General features: G+C 42.7%; 1 protein-coding gene across 1 annotated transcript; it reads right to left on the reverse strand.

The window, feature by feature from the left end:
* Positions 1–380: 380 nt before the first annotated feature.
* LOC134393404 (astacin-like metalloendopeptidase) lies at positions 381–19,378 on the reverse strand. Its single transcript, XM_063118432.1, has 11 exons — positions 19,307–19,378; positions 19,148–19,172; positions 16,675–16,815; positions 14,457–14,574; positions 12,841–13,019; positions 11,134–11,215; positions 8,384–8,511; positions 7,158–7,273; positions 3,689–3,914; positions 1,670–1,788; positions 381–608 (listed from the first exon to the last, which is right to left on the reverse strand). The coding sequence occupies exons 1-11, from the start codon at positions 19,376–19,378 to the stop codon at positions 381–383; spliced, it is 1,434 nt and encodes a 477-aa protein (XP_062974502.1).
* Between the last annotated feature and the right edge of the window lie 5,110 nt (positions 19,379–24,488).

Genomic DNA, 24,488 nt, shown 5'->3' on the forward strand with positions numbered 1-24,488 from the left:
CCAGTTATCCCTCAGTCAAGGCAATGATGCTGTAATACAACTCAATGGGTTGGATCCAGATTTAAGCTGGATCATCTGTGCAGGTCGAAGTGGACTTCCTCACCCTCTCTCTTCCACAGCGGCCTCTCCACCCCACCCCACCTGAAAATGCAACATAAAGAGTCAAAAGACCATGTTGAATGGGGTGCGCTGTGTGGTATGTGTCAAGAGAGGGGGATCCCCAAAAATTGAGCAGAGGAACCTTCCATGGGTGGAGTCTTTTCAGTCATGGAAGCTCCTGTCCTCTTGTGGAAAACAGTTCCTGGATACAACCCATTGTTTCTCACTTTGATCAACACAAAAATGTGCCATCTGCCACCCAAAAGATCTAGTAACAGCACTTAACTGATTGAGTAGTCCAGCCTGAATCCCAAAAATTCAAAAGCAATGTCAGTGTAAAATTCTATACGTAGAAAGCTTCCAGTAGAAATGAAAGCTGGGACCTCCATGTTTCCACAGAACGTGCCAACAAGTGGAGAACTGTTTTGGCCGCCATCACGAAGGACAAGCCTATCATATCTGCACTTGTCAATGTCCTCCAGTTCAAAAGAGGCCATAGTTAGGGATATCTGAGAAACCCAAAAAAAGAGGACAGATTTCTAAGCACAGCATTTTTGAGAAAGTAACTTATCTAAAATCAACACTACAATATGTGCCCAAACCAGTAAGCATTTGGATTTCATAGAATCATAGCATTGGAAGGGACCTCAAAGGTCATCTGGTCCAATGCTCTACAGATGCAGCAAATCCGTTGTCATATTCGTAGCGTAACAATGAATTTCTCAAGCAGGCCGGATTTCATGATGGAATATATCTCTTTCCAGAGGAGCAAATGTGATCTCTGAACCGTTCTCCAAACCATTAGAAGTAGACTTTTCAATGCCCCTGAGAAAGAGCAGCTCATCTGTATGCTCCTAGGGCATTCCACTGGGCATTGGGTCACCCAGGGATAATTTTGTGCTATGAGGCATGCCTTGGGCTTCCTGCATGCCTTGTGCCTTGTTTTAAAAGTGGATAACGCACAATTTTTCTTGCCACTGCAAGCCACCAAAATTCATCTGTAGTTTAATGGTGTGGCAACAGTTTGGGCACCGCCAAAAAGGGAGGGAGGGAGGAATATTTATTTATTTATTTATTACATTTATATCCCACCTTTTTTTCTCCAAGGAACCCAAGGCAGCGTACATAATCCTCCTCCCCTCCATGTTATCCTCACAACAACAATCCTGTGAGGTGGGTTGGGCTGAGAGTCTGTGATTGGCCCAAAGTCACCCAGTGGGTTTCCATGTCCGAGTGGGGACTAGAACCCGGATTTCCCGATTTCCAGTCCAACACCTTAGCCACTACACCACACTGGCTCTCCACACCACACTGGAATATGCATGCTGCACATTACCCACCCTTGGTATATAGGGTACCAGCTCTGTTCAATGATATTTTGAGAGTCGTGGCTGCTCAATAATTATGAACAATGGGCTAATTTGCCCAGGATATTGCTGAGATTTGGGGCAGGTTCCAGTTTCACACTTTGATGACACTTGACATATAGGAGAAGATTTATGGACCATAGCTAATTTAAAGTAATTAGGCAGTGAATTTTTGACATCTCTTCCTGCTCCTGACCTCTTACCCTGCTTCCTACTGGAGCGCTGATAATCCACAGGCAAGCTTGGTTTGGGGGGTATCTTCTAGGGAAGTTTGGGGAAACGACTGCTCCGGAAGCCTCAGTGAAAGTTCCTCCACATTTCACTGTGATGAGAAGAAAGAAAAGCTTCAGAGGAATAAAAGAAAACTAACAGTGATAAAAAATAAAAATAAACAAACCTATAAATGAAGGAAATCCTGCAATGGATGCTCTTCTGGTATGGGGCTGCCCAGAAGACAGTCCTGTCTCTGCTGAGATACTGTAGGTAGCCAGTGTAGGTAGTGTGGGTAGCCAGCATGGTGTAGCTTCTAGAGTATTGGGGTTGGATGTGGGAAACCAATTTTCAAATCCCTCGCTCAACCATGAAGCTCACTGTGAAGCTCTTTCTTATCTTAACATACCTCACAGCTTTGATGATGATGATCTCTTTTTTCACTCGTGGCTGTTTTTCTAGACAGACATGACGGACTTTGCCAAGTCATGCTGTCTCAGTGATTCAGGAATTTCCTGACTATTGAGCATGTTTTAAATATGACTGCTTTCTGGATGTTGGTGTGGATGTATTTTGGTAGGCCCAGTTTCTGAAGGTTCTATGTATAGTTTTTTGATGTGATGCCAGTGACTGATGTGACTAACGGAATAATTGCAACCTTTTCCTGTTGCCATAGTTCTTTAACTTCCATGGCCAGTGGTGTATATTTTCCGCTCTTTTCCTCTTCCTTTTCTACAACATTTTTGTCTAATGTACTGCTATGTTAATGAGGTAAATGTGTTTTCCTTTTTTGTCTATAACTGTTATGTCTGGTTGATTGCAAGGTATTGCCTTATCTGTATGAATTGTTCTGTCCCAGTACATTTTATGATCTACGTTTTCCAAGATTGTTTCAGGTGAGTGAGTATAGTATGACGTAGGTTGTTTGATGAGGTTGAATTTGATGGCCAGCTATTGGTGAATTATTATTATTATTATTATTATTATTATTATTATTATTATTATTCACATTTCTATACTGTTCCATAGGCTAAGCAATCTGGGAAGTTTACAAAAGATTAAAACATTTTTAAAAATATACAAATTTTAAAACCACAAAAACATACAACAGACACCTAAAAAAATAGTTCTGTGATCAATTAAAACTCAACACATGCTGCTAAATGCCTGGGAAAAGTCTTGACCTGGCACTGAAAAGACTGCAATGTTGGTGCCTGGTGGGCCTCATTGGGGAGATCATTCCATATTTGGGAGGCCACTGAGTTCCTTGAAGGAAGGATAAGATACAAATATAACAAGTATATAAACCCCCTATTCTGCCTTGAAAGGAACAAAGCACCAAGAGAAGTAGGAAAAAAGAGAACTCTAGCAAAAGTGGTTCCTGACAAGGGAGAGCTCGACCAGTTCTGCAACTGCCCCATGATCGGTAGGTAGATGCAATCTAAGGAATCACATCTGAGTGGAATACTAATGAAGATGTCAAGAAGCAGCAATAGGATGAGGGGAGAATTCCACCCCAATTCTGCTATCCTTCCAATGAGCAATGATGTTTAAATCTTGGCCACTTCAAACACAGCAGGACTTACTTTTGAGCATGCCTGAGATGCCAAAATGAGCACCTAAGCCATAGCTAGACCTAAGGTTTATCCCAGGATCATCCAGTGTTCGTCCCTGCCTGAGCGCTGGATGCCCTGTGTGGCACTTAGATGAACAGGTTTGACCCCTGGACAATCCTGGGATAAACCTTAGGTCTAGCTATGGCCCTAGTTAGAGGTCCATTGACTTTAGGAGGTTTTTTTTGGGGGGGGGGGGGCGGGATCTGAGCGCAAATGGATTGAAAGAATTTGGATAATACAGGAACCTTGGTAGAATTACCTAGATTAAAGTACACTATGGACGATTTTGAAGAACTCTCCTACCAATGCTTGGTTTCACATGTAGATGTTGCTTTCTGCCACAAACATTGATAATTTCACTAAACAGTAAGACATAAAGCTGTTCGTACTTCGTACCATGTGTATAGGAGGTTGAAAAACCTGCTGCTGTGGTATCCCCATCACTCACAAACTCTATAAGCATTGTGCTCCGAGAAGCCACCACAGCGGGCAATTGCCCTACCCCACAAAACTTGTCAATGAGAACACGAGAATTTCTACTGATGCCATCGTAAACTCGGATGTAGTCAGATGCACAGTTTGGGGAGGGCTGGAGATCCAAGACATGAAAATTCAGAAAGACCTAAAGCAGAAAAAAAGAAACACTTTCACTTAGCTTGGCCCTGATTCTTATTTGTTGTGAATCTTCCATTCTTACCTTGAACCAAAAGATGTTGAACATGTGACATTTGCCATTGAGAGATGCTGCTGAAAAAGAGTGCTTCATGGTAACAAATCCCCATTTTGGCTGTAATGTTTAGAAGTGCTACTTGCCATGTCGAATTCATATCATGATCCCATCTGTAGCAACCAGGATTATGAACTGGTGACATAGAGATGCTTAACACAATGGATCCAGTCTATGGCCTTAGCTAGATCAGGCTTTATCACGGGGCGAACCCCGGGATCACCCCTGTGCATCCACATGACACACAGGGGATCCCGGGATCAGGGAGGGATCATCCCTCCCTTGCCCTGGGATAGAGCCCTCCCCATTTTTCCATGGTCTCGGGCTGAGCCCGTTGTGTGGCCCGTTGCCACGGTTTGACCCAGCTCCGCACAATTCCTTGTGCGGAGTCGGGAGCTGGGCTGCGCCCATCGAGGGAAGGGTGAGGAGAGCTGGGAAATTAAGTTACATTTTTAAAAAGACCTACTTTCAGCGCACGAGCGTTCATGCGCTGCTTCTCCTTTAAAAATAAAAAATGGCAGGTGCGACGCCTCTCTTCCTAAGGTCGTTGCGCCTCACGTCTAAATGACAAGTAATTATATTCAGTGCAATGGGGATCACTCATCATGTAGAAACAGTTTCCTGCTGTATCATCATGATTGATATAAGGTGTATTCTAGACAAAATTCCATACTTCTGCATATTGGTGTGCAGTTCTATAAAGAAAGGAGATTCCATTTTCTAATTGCCCTTTCCCACTTTCCCACTCTCCATTTCATTAAAATTCCTCACTCCATCTCAACATCAGGTCATGTCCTGGTTGGCCGCAAAGAACTGAACCCTTTCTGTTCATATTTGCAACATATGGCCTTCAAACAATGTTTCTGTGTTGTCTCCTGATTTCTAGTGCATTAGTGGCCAGTCACACACACTGGACTGCAATAATAAAATTAATCCAGCTATTCTTTTTTTAATGAGTCATACCAATAACTGGACGAAGTGCCAGAACAGCAATATGCTATTCACTGCAAAAGCTACATCAAAATTAGCAGTAAATGCAATTAGTTCCTTGCACAGAATGTGCAGAGCACAGCACTCTGTCAATAACTGTTGTCAGCGAGAACCAATGTATCAGGTAATTCAAAACAGAAGCGACAAACATTTAAAAGGCAAATCAGAACACTGAGGAGTGAAAATTACTTTCAGAAAAGAATCTCTAATGCAAATTTACTTGGAAAAGAATTGTATTATCCTTATTTGATTTTGTTTTCAATAGTCCCAATTATGGATACTCCTGGAAGTAGATTCTAACAAGGGTTGGTATTGAAAGAGCCCTGAGCACTTCCCAAAACACATGCACATGTGCCCTGGGGTTTTAACTTGCAGTAGCTCACAACAAGTGGGTGGAAGTTTCCCAAGCTGTTCTTCTCCAGATTTGAGGAATGGCTGGTACAGAGGGCTGTAATGTAAAGTGGAATGAAAATGCGCATACTACAACTGCAACACAAGTGAGCCAAAGATCGGTGGCAGAAAGCCTACATACAGTAGTTGCTGGGGAACAGGGGCAGGAGGGCGTTGTTGCACCCATGCCCTGCTTGTGGGTTCCTGGTTGACAGCTGGTTGGCCACTGTATGAACAGAGTGCTGGACTAGATAGACCCTTGGTCTGATCCAGTATGGCTCTTCCTATGTTCTTAATTATATTTCACAGGCTCATGAGCCCAAGATCGTAAAGGAACATTGGATAAATGCTCAATGTGTCCCAATACTAAAATGCATTTTCCACAGTGTTTCAAGAAGTAGACCTTTCACCTTAGTGTCGCTGTTAGTTTCATTCTTTTGGATGAGTCTTCCCTAACCTGGTGCCCTCCAGATATGCTGGACTCACTGGAGGCTGGTGGATCAGATTTTGGTGGGGCTGTGAATCCATTCTGGGTTGCAGTCAGAACTATATGGCTTGGGTCCAGGTTATTTGAAAGAATGTATTCTCCCTTATGAGCCTGCCTGTGCTTTAAGATCTTCTGGAGAAGCCCTTCTTTCACTCCCACCATCTTCACAGGCGTGCTTGGTGGGAATATGGGAGAGGGCTTTCTCAGTGGCTGCTCCAGTGCTCTGGAACTCTCTTCCCAGGGAAGCTAGGCTGGCTCCCTCCTTGATGGGCTTTCGGAAGCAGGCTAAAACTTTTTTGTTCCAGCAGGCCTTTGGAGAATAATCTGGCCCTCCATCTATGTTAATGTCTTATAATTTTGTTGTGTATTTTAAATGTTTATTTTGTTTGTTTGTTTGTGCCCCCCCCCCCCAAATGCACGTTTAAAACTTTGTAAGGCCGCCTTGAGGCCCAGCATTGGGCAAAAGGCAGGAAATAATAATAATAATAATAATAATAATAATAATAATAATAATAGAGCTATTCAAGGTGCTGATCCTATTTTTGGGGATAATTGCTGTGTGTGTGTGTGTGTGTGTGTGTGTGTGTGTGTGAGAGAGAGAGAGAGAGAGAGAGAGAGAGAGAGAGAGAGAGAGAGAGAGAATATATCTTTGTGGAGATTACAGCTGCAGATGGAAGCTCTCTACATGCTGCAGTCTCCTTCAAGATGCCTAGACCACCCAGCAATTATGCTTGAAAAAAGCTTCCTGTTTGCTTCAGTGGAAGCTTTTCTTGAGCTGAGTTGCTGTGGGGCAGGAGTGTGGGAATCTGAATGTGTGAGAGAGTGAATGAATGAATGGGGGTGTCTAGAGCATGGATGTGTATGGATCCATGTGTATATGTATCAGAAAGAGTGTGGTGTGATCCTGCCCACTTTTTCTTTGACCATGCAAACTTTTTGCTTTGGTCCTGCACACTGCTGACGTGGCAGCACCTGGAAGGTTAGCCATGAGTGAATGCGGCCCTCTAAGTGAAAAGTGTTTGCCATTCTTGATATACGTAAAGATGTTTCGTATCTGGGCTCTTGGCAAGAGAGTCACTTGAATCAAAGTCACCTGAACCTAATTTGAAGATCAGAGTTGTGCAAATTAGTTTCGGACCATACGGCAAAAGTTTACATATAGCACTAGGAAAATGTTTTTTCCATTACCTGCGGGTGCATTTGATGACATCTGGGTTCTACTGTATATAATATTTATTCATCAGTTCAGGACCAGATTTGAACATCCTTACCTTTTCTTGTGGGATTCGGATCAGCCACAGGCATGTGACATCATTGGGGTAGGAACGTGGGTAGTTGCCCGAGGAGAAATTCCCACTTGGGCTATATAGCACAGTGCTACAACTGTCTAGATAACAGAACAAAACAGGCGTGAGGAAGAAGAGATATGCAAAGGGAAAATTCAGACATAAGCTCCTCTGTTTATCTATGGCTTCCAAATTCATGGGAGATAAATTGTTCATTCAACTGTTCTTTGTAAGCAAGAGAACGAAGCAACTCAAATCAATAGGACCAAAATTACCTGTTAACAATATCCCCAACCCCAGCCCTGTGGCCCAGGTAAACAGTGTATCAATTGCAAATCAGGATGCTTACTTAAAACCAACATACATGCTTCTTGCAAAATGCTGAACATTATGATGAATTGAGGTATATTCAGAAGGATATGGTATAGTGGTTAGAGTGTTGGGACTCAAGAGAACTGGGTTCAAGTCCCCACTCGACATGGGTGTCTTTGGACCAATCAAAATTTACGGACTTTTCTGTTCCATCCCCATTCCCTGCTTTTTCGATCACCTGATGAAGAGTTTTATAGAATTCAAACAGATGCATACTTTTGTGGCATTTTGGTTGGTCCTGATAAGATATTGCCCAACTGTGGATCTTGGCAAACATGACCAAAAACACACACAACCCCCCCCCCCCAATAAGACTCCAGTGACCTCCTTCCACAAGAAACCAAATCTGGGTAAACCCTGAGGATCTGGAACGTCTCACCATTCACAGAAGTGTGTGTGTGGGTGCATAACAATACATATGTCAGATGGTATGGTCGGCTGTTGTTGCCACCTCTGAAGAGTTAAGTAGTTATGAAATGAGGCGCTGGTCATTGTATAAAGATACCACACCTTTTATTGGGCTAGTGTGTTTTAATGTCAGAGCTGCACAGTTTCTTTTCAAATTGGAAACCTATAGTAACACAGTCAATGCTATAAATGATAAGATCAGTACCATTTTAGACCCTTCCTGCATTGATGTCCATTTATGTGCACAGTAAATTGTGGTTTTTCAGGCAAAGCTTTTGGAAAAGAAAGCACATTGACTAAGGTTTCAGGAAAGACCCAACTATCTCATTAGTGCTAATTAATTTGGGATTAGCATTAGCTGACCCAAATGTTATTTACAAAATCACTGTGTCAAGATGGAAAATGAACCATGTAGCATTTTTAGTACTCACTGCAGCTGTAGAGCTTGTTGATTTTTTTCACATCTAGATTGCTCAACCCTAGTCTCTGCCCAATTGGTACAGATGCATTAGGAATAGGGACAATGGTTGCTTTTCCAGCAGTGTTAGTAAAGTCGTATCTGCAGGAAACAGGAACAGATGTGCTCAGTGAATCCCATCCAGTAATTCTATTATAATGTAATATTTTAAATCTTAACTGCATGGCAATCACCCTGGAAAACAATTAATTACTGGGAAAGCACAGCAAAATAAACAAGAAAAACTTCACAGGTTGTCTATATAGAGGCAAGAGATATGTGTTTAGCAACAAAAATTCACAAATGTGACAATGACAAATATCCTAAATGGATGTCCAATAATGTGCAAAGAAGTGGCAAATCAGAAATAGACAATGATATTTATTTATTTATTTATTTATTTTTGGTATTAAATCAGAAACTGCTGGTTGTTGTTTCTGGTCTCAAGTTTGATGAGTCTTTCCTTAACTTAAGGCAGTTTCACAATGCATTTACAAAGCAGAATGTCTGCAATTTTCTACATGTGTCAGGGTTCCTTCTATGATCTAGACTCCCTGAGCAACTCTTTAAGCATCTGTGCCTCCTTAGGAGACCCACCTTCTTCCCAATAATGTGAGGTTTAGGTGTAGATGTGGGGTGAATAATACGCCAGACACTTGTCACCTAACACAACAGTTTATAGTAAAGTAAAACAAGCAAATGACAACTAAAGGTATTTAGTCAATACAGCTAAGTGCTACAAAGACATTGAAAGAAAAGAAAAGTCACAAAAATGCAAGTTCTTTACCCTAAGCTCCTTCTATCTGCTCTATCCATGAGCTGTGGACATTATCTGGCCCTGGTCTGTCTCCTGGCTGGCTCCCTCACTCTTTTATACCCTCTTCCTCCAAAACAGAAAGTAAAGTTCCCACTTTGAGGAAATGGAGAAAAGAAAATACTTCTCTCAGGGATACCCTCTCCCAACAGAAACTTCAGGTCTCTAGGCCTGAGTTTATTACTTTGCCTCTGCTGGCCTAGTGACCATGCATTTCAATTGCATATCCAAAGTGTTCATTTCCAGTAGCACAGCTAAAGTAATATTTTCAGTATATTTGCAGCTGTTTTTGAATGGCATGCTATTTTAAGCATGTTACCAGAAACAGTATGCTACCGGGTGGAATTAGATGTACGCCTCTATGCACAGGGGGTTGAAAGTCCCCTTCAATCACTATAATAAAAATGCACTCTGAGCAAGAGGTGTTAACATTAAAGTAAAAATGTGGAGAAATTCAATATTCACAGAACTGGGTAGAATCCATTTGTAATCCCTTCAAGCCTTTGTCATTCAATTAACTAGCAATCTTCTTAATAGCATCAGTACTATTCTAAGACTCAACAGGACAACAGAGAAGAGTGTCAGAGACCAGATGAGAGTAAATTGCTAAGCTATCTTTAGAATAAGGATCTCTCTCATGCAAATACAGAATAGACAATGCAAATAGTTGTCTGATCGACATCTCATTCATTCAATGGCCTATCATGTGCCCCTTGCAACAGAAATAGTCTGCTTATGTAAGCTCCTTGGCCATTTCTAGTGGGACAGATGGAAAGAGCAACCATTGTTTGGATTTAATTTAAAGTATGGGTGTTGCCTGATGACACTTACGAAGAAGAGGGAATAAGAGAGAGAAATCCTTCTTAATTCTTAGATTGCAGCTACACTTCCAAAGCCATTTGATTCCTATATTGTAGATCCTGTAGGGATACATGCACACTTATATGTCAAGAGAGGTCTCTGGGTATGTCCTACTAGCTGGCTGATCAGAGGTACAAGGATGAACTGACATCAATACATCCTGGTAGATGCCTGATACTGGATGATACCAAATGCTGGTTGATATCAAGTGCCTGATTGCTTCTTAGTCTACACCTTAGAAGAAGATTCTGACTTTTATACTGTTAGTTTTTCTCTACCCTGTGCCTGTTTGGTGCATTCTCTTCCCCTCCTTATTGTTTTATTATGATTTTATTAGAATGTAAGCCTATGCGGCAGGGTCTTGCTATTTTATTGTTTTACTCTGTACAGCACCATGTACATTAATGGCGCTAAATAAATAAATAAATAAGAAGAAGAAGAAGAAGAAGAAAAAGAAGAAGAAGAAGAAGAAGAAGAAGAAGAAGAAGAAGAAGAAGAAGAAGAAGAAGAAGAAGAAGAAGATTCACAAGAATTGCTAAACAATTTTCAGACAAATCAAGGTCTCCATATTTTCCCTCCATTTACTTTATAGCCTTCCAGTTAAAGAGAGCAAATATACACAGCACTTTACATTCATGTGGTCCCGGAGTGCCCAGGCTTATTCTGATGCAAAGATTTATTCCTAAAGCTATGCACTTTGTACAACAGTGGCTGAAAACAGCTATCATTTGTTCTTTGCTTCTCAGCCAAAAGCCCATGGAGCTAGCATTTCCCTCCCTGAAGGACAATTGTGAAATGGGTTGTTGAGATTTGGAGCACACAAACTTTGCAGAAATTGTACATCTTTCACACCCCCACGAGAGAGAGAGAGAGAGAGAGAGAGAGAGAGAGAGAGAGAGAGAGAGAGAGAGAGAGAGAGATTATCCATAAACCCCAGACTAAAATGATTCTAGTTTTAAAGGATGGACCCTAATTTGTAAACAATTATGAACCCTTCCCTACAGTTATTAGCAATTCCAACTGGGAAGATGCCCCCAAACATAACTTACGTGCCATAGTGCATCACTGAGCCATAGTCATAGGGAAGACCCAGATTGCTGGAGTTCACTTTCTCAAAATTCCCCTGTTCTCCTGTAAAATATGAGATTAATTGCATCAGAAACTAACAAAGACACAGGAAGAGAAGAGGAGAGAAGAATCATTTGTACTGGCACTAGTCTTCTGAAAAGAAAACAATTGAGAATATAGCAACATTTTAGGACGCAATGCTATGCATGTTTAGACAACAAGAACAAAAAGTCCCAGCATGTTGAGAATTGTAGGACATTTTTCTGTCTAAAATGTGCATAGGATTGCAGCCTTAATTGCCAAAGTGCTTGTGAATTTCCAACTCTCTTTAAGCTTTAATGCGCAAAAGGCCAGGTCCAAAGAAAGGCTGTGGAAGAATATCAGCCGGTGCACCTGAGGGCTATAAAGCATCATTTTGCCTATGCTCACAGTACCTCTGAGAGTTTCTCTCCCCTTCCTGTCCATTAACATCTGAAAAGATAATCTTGTTTAAGCTCTTTTTGTGGTGAGAAGTGAAATGTGGAGGATCCACAGCGGGGATTTCTCAGTACTCCAGAATGCATTGCCTAAAGGAATCCAACCCATTTCACTGCAGGTATTTAGAAAAGATGCGGAAATGGTACTTTACACATCATTACTAAATTTCAATTGAGTGAATATATTAGACATTTCTATGTAACTTCCATTTGACGCTATTCCTTTATTCTAACTTGAATGGCTTTATGTTGCATGATGATTGTTTCCTTTAGTTGTTTATTTTTTCACATTGTTTGAATGCACACGCTGTCCAAAGAAGCTGGAGGGGAGACACATTCCAGTGGTCGGCAGGGCTCAAAGCAGAAGGGGCAGGGCCAAAGACAAACAAACTTCCATACAGTGAAGGCTGGTGGCTCAGATGTGAGTCGGACAGTGAATCCGCTCCTGGTTTCAATCAGAACTAGTCAGAACTCTAAAGGAGCTATCCAAGTTGCTGAATCCAAGCTCAACTAGATTCAGCATCTTGGGTTGCTTTGACTGGTTCTGACTGGTTTATCTATACGTTGTCCGAGCCCATGCTGTGTCGCTTACATGATGCAGCCATCGATTCAGAGCCACCCCAGGGCGAAGAGCTGAAGATGCGAAGCAGAAAAGTCAGAGACTTAACCTGCTCAAGTGAGTTCAGCATAGGCCTTCCTTGTCTGTCCTCAGTCAGGTGCTGCTCTGGGGGGCAGAAGGTGCCCTGCCATTGGTCGTCGGAAGCCCTGGGATGGGCGGGCCGGGCGAGCCTAATGGCCACCAGAAAGACCACACTGCCTCACTCTGTTTGTATAACTTGCTGCCACCCTACACCAGTGGAACTGTGGGGTTTGGCAGCAGAGCGGTGCCAATTCTACACTGTGAAGACAGCCCCACGGAGTGGAGCCACGAGCTCCACTGCCACCATATAGTAGCTGAAAGCATTTACTGCCAGTAAGCAAGCCTTAGGAGATAAGAGGCATTTCAACCTTTTAGAGTAGTTGGAGGAGGGGAGAGGAGGTTGGGGGAAAGGGCCCAGGGGATGAGGGGAAAGCATGGCCACCTGTGGAATTTCGGAGGGCTGTACTGGAACCCAGGTAGGATGGATTTAGCTCCTAGGCTTGAGATTTTGTGTCCCTGATAGACACCAAGCAAGAGCTAAACTAGTGACTTGAGCACTAGCGGGTGCATACCTGCTGTAATATACTCCAAGTTGATTTTGACATACTTATCTCGGTCACTCCGGGCTTGCTCATGTAGGAAGCCCAGTGCATGGTTGAGCTCATGCTGAATTAATCCTTTATATATGCAGCCATATTTCGTCAAGCCCAATTGCTGCTTTCCGCCAATCTTCCCAAAGTAAGACCAGCATCTGAGAACACAGAAAGCAAAAAAAGCAGTGTTATCTAATTAAAATATATACGACATATTCTTCAGAAGTCACCAAACATGGGCTTGTAGCATGAGTTTAACTGAAAATAATTGCAAATACAAGATTAATAGTGCAATCCTATGCATGTTTACTCAGAAATAACTTCTGCTGTATTTAGTGGGCCATATTTCCAAGTTAGCGTGAAGAATATTGAGGCCAAAATTGCCTTGCTGGCTGTTTAGTTAAAGCCTCTGGTTTAACTAAACAGAACACACCAAAAGGGCAGTGCAACACAAAGCAGGAACAAGAAGAAATTCAAGAGGTGCAGGAGGGAAATTTGTTAATACAAGTAATATAATGTGTAATATTGAGCAACAAACACTTATTAAAGAAAAGTATAATTCCTACTGCAGTTTCTTAGGGGACTTACTCCAAAAGAAGCTGCTGAGTCCTAAATGGCTGACTGGCCTGTTCAGCATTTTGTTTGTTTCTAATATTATAAGTCTCTTGAACACTGAGATATCAGAATGAAATTTGGAGCACATATTTTGGACATCATTCTTAGGCTTTAGCTAGACCTAAGGATTATCCCAGGCAAATGGAGGGGTCATCCCTGCTTGCTCCCGGTATCCCCTGTGTGTCATTTGGATGTATCCCGGGATAATCCCGGGGTATAGGCCTGGTCTAGCCATGGTCTAAGTTTCAATTTTCAATGCCAACTTCAATACTCTTTTTCTAAGTGGGAATATCTATCTATCTATCTATCTATCTATCTATCTATCTATCTGGCACTACATTACCTGCCTGGAAGACTATTAAAATGAAAGCTGGTAGGTATATTCAGAACACTGTTCTATATTTCATGTTTGAACCCTATTTCATGTTTGAACTGTGATATATACATTGATTTTCCAAATGAAATTTGACCACTTCTTTGATCCCTCCACCTTTTTTACAGGGAGGTAAAATAGATTGCAACATGGTGTGCTATTCTGAAGTTTGTCATCTCAAACACTGTGCTGTACTAGCATTCAGGGAGCAAAATCCCAAACTAATTAAGAATGATTACTGATAATAAATGGATTTTAAAAAGACATTTATCTTGAGATCCGTGTCTTAAAATGCAAACATCCCATGGGATGAGATGTGCACATCTAATGCCCAGCATAGATGTTCAGTAAAACTATAGAAGCTGGTTTGAGAAGCCAGCTTATCTTGGCTACAAAATATAGAGAGCTCATCCCACATACTATATGCTCTTCATATTACTTTAAAACAGTGTATATTGGAGAAAAGTTTGTTATTTATTCTAGAAGGGTCAGGGTTTTTTTTTTAAAAAAAATCCAGTTTGTGGGGTCTATGAAAGCAGAAGTCAGTAGGAGCCTATTTCTAAGCATTAGTATATTCGGAGATATCATAAGGAGAAATGAAACTTACTTATCTCCAGGGATAATATTTAGGTAGTCATGTTCTGTTGTGTGAGTGATAAACTGGACACAGGTCAGTGTGACAAATTCTTGCATAGCTTCAGCTATCACAAGCCTCTGCTCCACAGCTAAAAAAAAATGTTATAAGGAAGATGATGGAATACGTTGAAATAACCTGTATTAAGTGTGTTCAAAGAGAATTTTCTCTGCCAACTTGCAAAAAGTTCCTTCATTACTGGATTTACAATTATATTTATTTATTTTATTTTATTTATTTATTACATTTCTATACCGCCCAATATCCTGACGAACTCTGTGTATGGTGGATGTTGCTTTAATACACTTATTTATTTTAAGAATCACCCACCATAGCTTTGCTCCATTTATTGCATAATATTTATTTATTTATTTATTACATTTTTATATTGCCCATCAGCTGAAGTAGTAAAGTAATGGCAAAGGACCTAGTTGCAAAGATATTGAGAACACTGGAAACCGGCTGAGGATCTCTGTGCTCTCTGTACTGTCTTTTTATTGGGAAAGGCTAGAGGAGAGGAAACTTCAAGAGCCACTACAACTGTTCGAGACGTACATGTGTGGAGGATGGATGGGCTGTGTGTGCGAGGGGTGTGTGTATATGTGTGCAATGCCAGTTCCAGGTTTTGGAGCTTCCTTGGACAATACGCCCTCCATGCCCTCACCTCAATCAGTGAGTCTACCTTCTCACCAACATTGTCACTAATTGTTATTGTGCCTCATCTGCTCGCTCATCATTTCTACCACTTGCTTGCTGAACAGGCAGAGAAACACTGAGCAAGCAGGCAGTGGCTTCTACTGCTCTTGCTTCTCACCACCACCACTGCTGTCTGGGCCAGAGCATGAGGCAGGTAGGGATGTAGGAGAAATCCACAATAGAAACAAATGAACTTGTATTTTTATGAATCCGACCCCACAGATTCCGCAATGGACAAGATTTTCCCCTAATGGGTGGAGTTCCATGGTCTTGCAGTTGGGTTTCCTAACCTTCAGGAATTTGTGCAAATTTCATTGTAGAAAAATACACAAAATTTTAAAAAACAGTCAAAATGTGCATTTCCCCCAGAGGCTAAAGCTTGAAAATGCACAATTTGGAGGACTGCACATTCTGGGGAAATTTGTGCATTTGCGCACGTGGAAATTTGTGCACATGCAAATTTGAGAAAACTCAGAAACTAACCCCCCCCCACCTGATTCTGGCAATGAGTGGGCAATGGAAGGAAAGGTGCCTAACAATCCTTGAAACACAGACTGAATGGATTTTACACAATCTGTACATCCCTAGAGGCAGGTGAACAGGCAGGGTACAATGGGGGATAAGAACAGTTGGCGATTGCCAGTGGGCCCCTGCTGACACATAGGCCCTCATTAAGTGTCCAGCCATGCCTACCCTTGCCACCAGACCTGTGTTTATGTGTGTGTGTGTGTGTGTGTGTGTGTGTGTGTGTGTGTGTGTGTGAGAGAGAGAGAGAGAGAGAGAGAGAGAGAGAGAGAGAGAGAGAGAGAGAGAGAGAATGAAAGAATGCAGACTGCATGTCAGAGTGCCCCCTCCTTAAACCAGAGCTCTGGCAATCATCAAAACATGCTTGGGGGTATAAAGACTCCATTGAGGTTTGGACTGGATCAGCTGTCACTTGGGAGCTCCTGGGTCTGCAGGACCTCACTCTGACTGTAAGCTGCTCTTTACTCCAGAACCACGGTGTCTTGGCAATGATTGCCCTCTGATTAGGGGCAGCTCTCCTCAGCCCTTGCTCAGCAGGAACTTGACTGCTGGCCAGATTAAAAAGTGGATGCTACCCTAGTCATTGATATCTATGGAAAACAGCTATCTAGTTTTACCTGTCATTCTTGTATTCCACCCTTCCTCTCGAAGGACCCCAGGGCAACTAACAATCTCAATGAAACAACATTAAAACCATTCTTAAAAACACAAATAAAGCCACAGAACAACCACAAATACTACAACACCAACCACCAGCAGAATTAAATAACTATCAGCTACATTCACAGAAGTCTAAAAGCCAGCAAGACCGAGTACATCTTTCACTAACACCTAAATGCAAACAGTATAGGAGCTAATCAAACCTATGCAGGGAGTTCCATAACCAGGTTTTTGTATGGTGAATATTCATTATCTATAATAAGCAGGTACAGGTACAATTTCTATAGTGTGAAGTTTAGAAGTGACATACAAAATTCGGTAGAGACGTTAACTGGAATGTAGACCACTCCATTTTCTGATCTGGGCCAATAGCAACCCCAACTGCATGTCATGGCGCTGCGCGGTGTTCTTCTTCTGTAGACAACATCATCCTGCTGCAAATCAGCTTCTCCTTCAAAGATGGAAGTGGCAACGGGAGAGAAGAGATTGCAAAGTTTAAATAGAACTTTGTTTTGACAACAGAACAATTAGGTTTACATCTTCCCTGGATCTACTGAACATGGGTTGATAAATCTGATCAGAGATTGATACTGTGTGATCAATGTGATACGCTGAATTGGATAAGATATACAGTCATGGAACCATAGGAAAAAAATATAGGCAAACATGAAATCTAGGGATATACCCATCCACTTGGAAAAGAATTCAGGGTTTCAAAAAGCGAGGAATATTTCTCTTCTTCATTTATAAAGGGTTTGCTAGATTAGCATTTTATATATGCAGTTAGTCAGAACTAACAACTCTTCAGTTTTCCATTTTTTCAAGATCAAAAGTTATCAAAGGTTACGAGAGGGATAAATAGAAATAGACCTTTGATGGCCTTTGAGAAATGAATTATATTAAGTGAGCACAAATACCTTCTTGCTATGCAATCTTTCAAGGCTTGTGAAATTGGAGATAGTAAAAGTAAAGAGAACTAAAAATGAACTGAATGTGGCAATGTCAAACTCCCATTGGCAATATGCCTATAAAAAGGTTCTAGCTTATACATTGGATGTAGCATCTAAAGCAGGCATGCAGATCCTCAGACCTGGGGGCCAAATCTGGCCCTCTGGACTTTCCCAGATATCTGTGCCCCTGCCCCACCTCCTTTCCCCAACCACTGATCATTTGATGGTGTCTCAGCTTTTGTTTCCTTTCCCCCTAAGTTAAATTAGATTATGATGACGATTTCATTCCTATACTGCCCAATAGTTGAAGCTTTTTGGGTGGTTCATAACAATTCACAACATAAAATACAGCATAAAAATGTAAATATTTGGGGGCGCTGAGTGCATAGTTCACCTAGGGTGCCAGCTGCTGCCAGCTAGTCTAGGACCATTCGTCGCTAGCTCTCCATTGCACCAGCAGCAGGTCCTGCTGGTGTGATGTTCCACTATGCTGTGTTTGTATTTATATATATAAATAAAGCAGATATATGTTCCACCCTTAAAGGCAATCTAGAAATAATTTTAAATGAATTAAAATATTAAGCACCTTAAGTTCCCAATAGTCTCTTGTTCGTATGGGACTAAATCCTGTAGCACTGTCTTGCACTTCTCGCGGCTTGGGGAAGTAAGAAATGCTTAACAATATCAATTACTAGGTCATGAAAACATTTGGGTCTGATTGTGACCAGGCTGCCTTTTAAAAGGCAATTCAAAGGGTTAAAAGAAAGTTACACTGTGTAGGTTGACCATATGGAAAGGAGGACAGGGCTCCTGTATCTTTAGCAGTTGTGATGAAAAGGGAATTTCAGCAGGTGTCATTTGTATACATACAGCACCTGGTGAAATTCATTCTTTATCCCAACTCCTAAAGCTGCAGGAGCCTGGCCCTATTTTGTATCTGGTCATGAGGGCAGGGCTCCTAGAGCTTTAACTTTTGTGATGAAGAGGGAATTTCTCCAGGTGTTGCATGCATACAAATGATATCTCCTGAAATTCCCTCTGCATCACAACTGTTAAAGATACAGGAGCCCTGTCCTCCTTTTCATAAGGAGAGGATCTACAGTACTGTTTCACAATGGCATTGAAGTGCACAGACAACTGTTGAGGCCCATGACACATTCCACATATCGTTTTCAAACCACTTTCATAGTATTATATCCTTCTTGGTGTAGATCTGACCATGGCCACCCTTACACTGCAGACCCAAGTTTACTAGAACTTCATAAGAAGTACTATGAACTCTTCGATTATTATATTATCTCCTTAGCATGCTAGCTAAATTCATCAAAATTCCAGTGGTGGTTGGGGTCAAAGGCAAAATGGGGAAACCAACAGCATACATTAGATTACTTCCAATAACTAAGCCTCAGAAGTAGCATTTTGCCCTTTTTAGAATAGGAACAAAAATGTGCAAAACAGCCAGGAAACCACTGAATGATTGCTAGTCAGACGAATGGGGGTGGGACAAGAGGAAGAGGGTGTGGTCATCTGGGGAACCCAGAAGGCCAGATTGGGACTGATGCACAAGATTGACAGTTTTATAGTGGAGGCTGGTGGCTCAAATTCCGGTGGGGCTGTGCATCCATTCTGGGCTTCAGCCAGAATGCTACAGGATCTATCCAAATCAATTTTGGGGGTATTCTGGCTACCAGCCTCCACAGGACAGTTATCCTCTTAGTTACAACAGCATAAAACAGAAACAACGTACTACAGTTTGGGGGGATACTACTAGTATGGCATTAGTACAGAACTGAAAACGTAACATCTCATAAAATAATTGTAAATCAAGCTCACCTGTGTCATTGTTTTTGTGGATTCCCTGCAAAAGAATGAGCGTCTTGTTAGTGTGTAAATATAATTATCATTAAAGTGTGCAATTACAACAGGCATGCAGAAAGTGAGTTCTTCAAGAGAGAGGTCTAGGTAGCATCTTTACTTGGACCAAGAACACACCTCAATAGGTTTACCAAGTATAAACCTGTGAAAAGACAGGAATAAAGTGGTTGACAGTCCTAGAAAATTCATCTCCAGTTTTCTTCATAAGCTCTTGTAGGTTCTCAGGAGCTCTGCTTATTTGCTACTTGGATGATGGTTTTTTTTGATGAAAAGTGCTGGCTTTAATCTGTGTCGAACAGCTAGATAACAAGATTTATTTATTTATTTATTTTAAAAAACAGAAACAAACAAGCTGTGAGAATTCCCAGCGGAGCTGGCTGAGTCTCATTTTATGTTACTGTTATCATTACAAAACCAAGGAAACATTGAAATATGAGCAGAGCTAAGTGTTGGGTGACTGCAAATGAACTGAGAGAAATCTAAAAATGAGTGTGGATTAAAAACAAAACAGAAAAACTGGCTTTGAGTATTAGGATCATGAGCCCTCTCAATGGGCCTGGGTGCATTTGTCCTCCTGTCTTAGGAGGACAAGGCAACTGCTCCCTTTCCCTTTGATCACCATTTGCTGACAGCAGGAAGCTGTTTTATTCACTCAGGTTCCACAGCCCACATTCTTAACATTTTTATAGGCAGGAGGACAGTGGAGGCTGGTGGCTCCGATGTCAGTGGGACAGTGAATCTACTCTAGGTTTCAGTCAGAACTCTAAAGGAGGTAACCAAGGTGCTCACGGCATGACTTTGGTCCAGTCATTGACTCTCAGCCTAAGCTACATCACAGCATTGTTGGGAGGATAAAATGGAGAGGTGGAGGACACTGTAAGCCACTTGAGCTCCTTGCATGAGGAAAAAAGGCAGGATATAAATGTAATAAGAAATAAACATCTCAGAACCAAATTGCAGCCTCAGAGGCTGCATCTTCTGATAACCACAATTAGCTATTAGTGCTAGTCCCATGCTTCTGATGCTCTTCCTCACTGCTAAGCTGACTGGGCTGTGGCTTATTCTTCTCTTCTCTCTGGAGACAGTACTGACAGTGATGGTTTAACCTCCCCCACCCCCGTTCACTCCTCTGCAACAAAGAGGAGGAGAAGCATTGGGCATGGGCTATGCCTGAAGTTACATTTGGGCCAGATCTACACCAAGCAGGATGAACACTTTGAAAACGTTTTGAAAACTGTATATGGAGTGTGTCATGGGCCCCAAGAGTTGGCAAAACTGTTATAAACCATTTAAAAGCAATAGTGTAGATCCTGGCCTGGTAAAATCATTCCTTGCCATTTTAATATCAGGATCCTTTCTCCCTCAGTCACTGTATTAATCTCACATGTATGGAGATTAATACTGCAGCTTCCAGCTCAGGTCCCACAAGAAACCAGTAGGTTCCATTTTATCTTTAAGAAGCTGGCAACTCTATCTCAGAAATGTCTTCCTTAAGAACAGGCAGATGTGCTTCTTTGCCTGCATACCTGCTCTGATGCTTGCTAGCCACTAGACATCTGCTGGCCACCAACCCTGACACATTCCTTCTCTTGTTTATTTTCCTTTCTAGTTCTTCCAGTCTGCTGAAGCTCATCTCTTGCTAGGATTCTTTGAACACTTCTCCCCCTTCCTTGTTTGTGTATTCTTCTAGCAGGTTGTTTCCTTTGCATGGAACAATTTCCCCATCACTGTCTTCAGGGGCATGTCTACAACTCACATCTTTACCGGGGCTTTTGCTTCCAGATTCTCTGCAGGGTTAAGGTAGGCTCCTTTACATGTGTTGTTTTCTAGGAGTTTTCTTTCTCTGCCTTTCTATATGTTCCATTACACAATCACTAGGTAGCGCTGTGGTTCAACAGAATTCTGTTCTACAACATATAAATGCTCAAAAAGGGTATAGTGTCACCATGATAAGATCATGATTTGACGCAAGGTGTCGATCTGGCCCAGGTTTACTTCCTTTCCATTTTCAGGCCTTAGCTAGACCTAAGGTTTATCCTGGGATTGTCCCGGGGTTGTCTCTGCCTGCTCCCGGGATATCCTGTGTGTCATTTACATGAACAGGGATGACCTCCGGATGATCCTGGGATAAACCTTAGGTCTAGCTAAGGCCTCACTCTCACTTCAAGTTCCAGAACTTTAATATTTTTCTTCCGTGACCCTTCTCTCATCTTATCTTACATGTAATCAGTAAAAGAAGACAGTCCCTGCTTCACACATTTACAATCTAAAAACACATGACACACATGGAAAAAGGAATGGGGAAGAGGAAAAATGAAATTTCTCAGTACAACTGGTGGAACACTCCATTTCCCCTTCTGATATTAACTTTTGTTTTATTGTTAGGATTCTCCCAAGCCTCCCCCTGACACACACACCTCTCTGCACAGTTAATGTCCCATTTTGCTTGTGTATTTTAAAATTTAAAAACCCTGGGGAAAGAATGAGCCTTCTGTGTCCTGTACAGCACCTAGCACACTGTTGATGTTCGGAGTGGTAGTTATAGATTCCCCCCCTTTACAGGCTATGGATCTTTAGTTTGCAATTATACTGACACATTTCTGTTGAAGACTGGGAAGAAAGATTTTTTTAAAAAATGTGTGATTTATTGCAGTGGCATTGATCTATGCTTTTAAACTTACTAGAACGATGTACTACTGCTATCCATACTAAACCATAGGTGAGCCCTGAGTGATGACAAGGAATTAATACCCTTCTTATTATAGAAGTTATAAGGACGCATGGCTCAGACTGAGACTCTACAAATTACATCCAAAGGAGACAGAGAATCATAATTCTGCAGCTGCACATTATAAAACAGCAGGCCAGCCCATTTCAAATGGTTAGGAAAGAAAAACAGAAGAAAGAAAAAACAGGTCACTGCACTGAACACAACATGGGTCACCCTTCACAGCTGAGGACTGGGGGTGGGGAGAGGAATTTCAGAGCTCTGTCTTGGACTTCAGCCAGATGAGTTTGTGGAATACAATTCCTGTGTTTAACTCTGCTTGACTGGGGGCTGAAATGGATGATGAAATTAAGAATTGGAGTTACATAAGTCATTTATTCCATTTGAAGCATTTCAAAACATTAGAAACTTGTCCAACTAATGAGTGGCCGGTTAGGCACCTGTAACCCAGGGCTACATAAACAAACATCTCTCCCCAAAAGGACATTCTTTGTGCAACTTTCTGCCCATCTGCTTTAACATTATCAGTAATTTTCAGGAATAAGTTCCAATTCCCATCAAAACAATTTTGCTTCAAGCTCAAGTTTACAGTCCCAGCCCATTTCCCAGACTCCGATTCTGATTCACCATTCCTGTTTTTCCCTCATTTGGACATAATGTGCTTGACCTATCATGTTGATTTAAAGCTCTATCACACCTACCCATTTTCCCTCGAATTATCCAGCCTCGTTTCAATAGCATATGAAAGCTTGCAAACTTACACCTGTGCGCTTGTAAGTCCAAACGTCTTTTCACCTCTCCTGTAGTGCTTGCTGTTATCCCTCTGAGGTTCACTCCCACACCGTGTTGTTTTTGCCATCGCCTCTGCCCATTGATCTCCTTTGTACTTCCCCCTACAGTTTATTGGTTGTTGGAAGTGGGACAACTCCCCCTCCATTCATCCTTGTCCTCTCCTCTCCTCCCTTTCTTTCCACCCACTCCCAAGTTGGGTATCGTTCTACCCCATTACAAGGATTTCCCTCTCCTCCCCCCTATTTCTGTATCGTTATGCCTCAGGTGAATGACTTTCCTCCCCTGCTTCCCCCTTTTTGTGTATTGCCTCTCCTGCCATCCCCCACTCCCCAGTTTCTGAACAATTTTCATGAGCTTCACGTGATCAAAGGAATGGAAGAGTGCTCCTGTGTTCCTACGCTCCTACTATCCTTCGCACTGGGGGACTATAAGCTCCAAAGAGTTTGAGGGAGGAAATTTTAAAAATCATTAAAAAAAATCAATGGATGACCCAATCGGATTCAAATTTGCTATGCTGAAAGCCCTCCTTAATAGGGGTGTGCACGGACCCCCCACTCCGCTTCACTTTAAGATCTGCCATTTTCGGATCGGCTCGCTCCGCCCCGCCCCCACTCCGCCTGTGCCCACTCTGCTCGGAGCTCCGGATCTGGATCAGAGCTCTGGTCCCCCCCCATGCGGCGACGGCGGCAGAGCCCGGTAAGGAGGAGGGGGGCCTTACCTGCCTCCGTCCGTGGTCCGTCACCGTCTTCAATTGAGCCCGTGGTTCCACCAGGAAGTCTGGGCCGTGCGGCCCAGACTTCCTGCTGGAACCACGGGCTCAATTGGAGACGCTGACGGACCGCGGACGGAGGCAGGTAAGGGAGAGGAGGGCGGGGGGGTTACCGGGCCCTGCTGCCATCGCCGCCCATGCGGCGACGGCGGCAGAGCCCGGTAAAGGACCAAGGGGAAGGGGGGCCTTACCTGCCTCTGTCCGCGGTCCGTCACCATCTTCAATTGAGCCCGTGGTTCCACCAGGAAGTCTGGGCCTCAAGTGCGGCCCAGACTTCCTGCTGGAACCACGGGCTCAATTGGAGACGCTGACGGACCGCGGACGGAGGCAGGTAAGGGAGAGGAGGGCGGGGGGCGTTACCGGGCCCTGCTGCCGTCGCCGCATGGGCGACAGCGACAGCGGCAGGGCCCGGTAAACCCCATTTACCTTTCCGGCGGAGCTCCGGATCGAGGCGAAGGATCCGCCTTCACCTCGATCCTCTTCGCCATGCTCCGCCGGCCCCCCAATCCTCTTCGCCTCCGCCTTAAGGGCAGGCGAAGCCCCCCGCTCCGCTACTGCTTCTCCGGTCCGATTAGAAGCGGAGCACATCCCTACTCCTTAATACCTATCACTGTGCCAATTTTGATCTCTTTAGCTTTAAAACTTACTCAGATGTAAGCATCCCATAGAGTTCAATTGATTAATAAACTAAAACTCCTATAATCTACCACATTGCATTGTGTTCCCCTTGTCATGCACTTCCAATCAAGAGGGAAAGGGGAGGGGAGAGAAGCTACGCAGCCCCACCCCTCTGTGATGTTACCAAGGCATCCCCTCTCTCGCTTCCCCCGAAAGCAAGTCATGAAGAAAAGGTGGAGCAGCAGCCAGGAAGCAGCAGGAGAAAAGGATTTGAATTGGAATTTAAAAACACCTGCTGGTGTTTTTAAATTCAGCAATACCGCCCCTTGAAAACATGCCCACAGAACATCAGATTGAAAACGATGGATAAAATACACTTAGAAGTTTGAATG

Source organism: Elgaria multicarinata, chromosome 2, assembly GCF_023053635.1.
Source record: "Elgaria multicarinata webbii isolate HBS135686 ecotype San Diego chromosome 2, rElgMul1.1.pri, whole genome shotgun sequence".
NCBI lineage: Eukaryota > Metazoa > Chordata > Lepidosauria > Squamata > Anguidae > Elgaria > Elgaria multicarinata.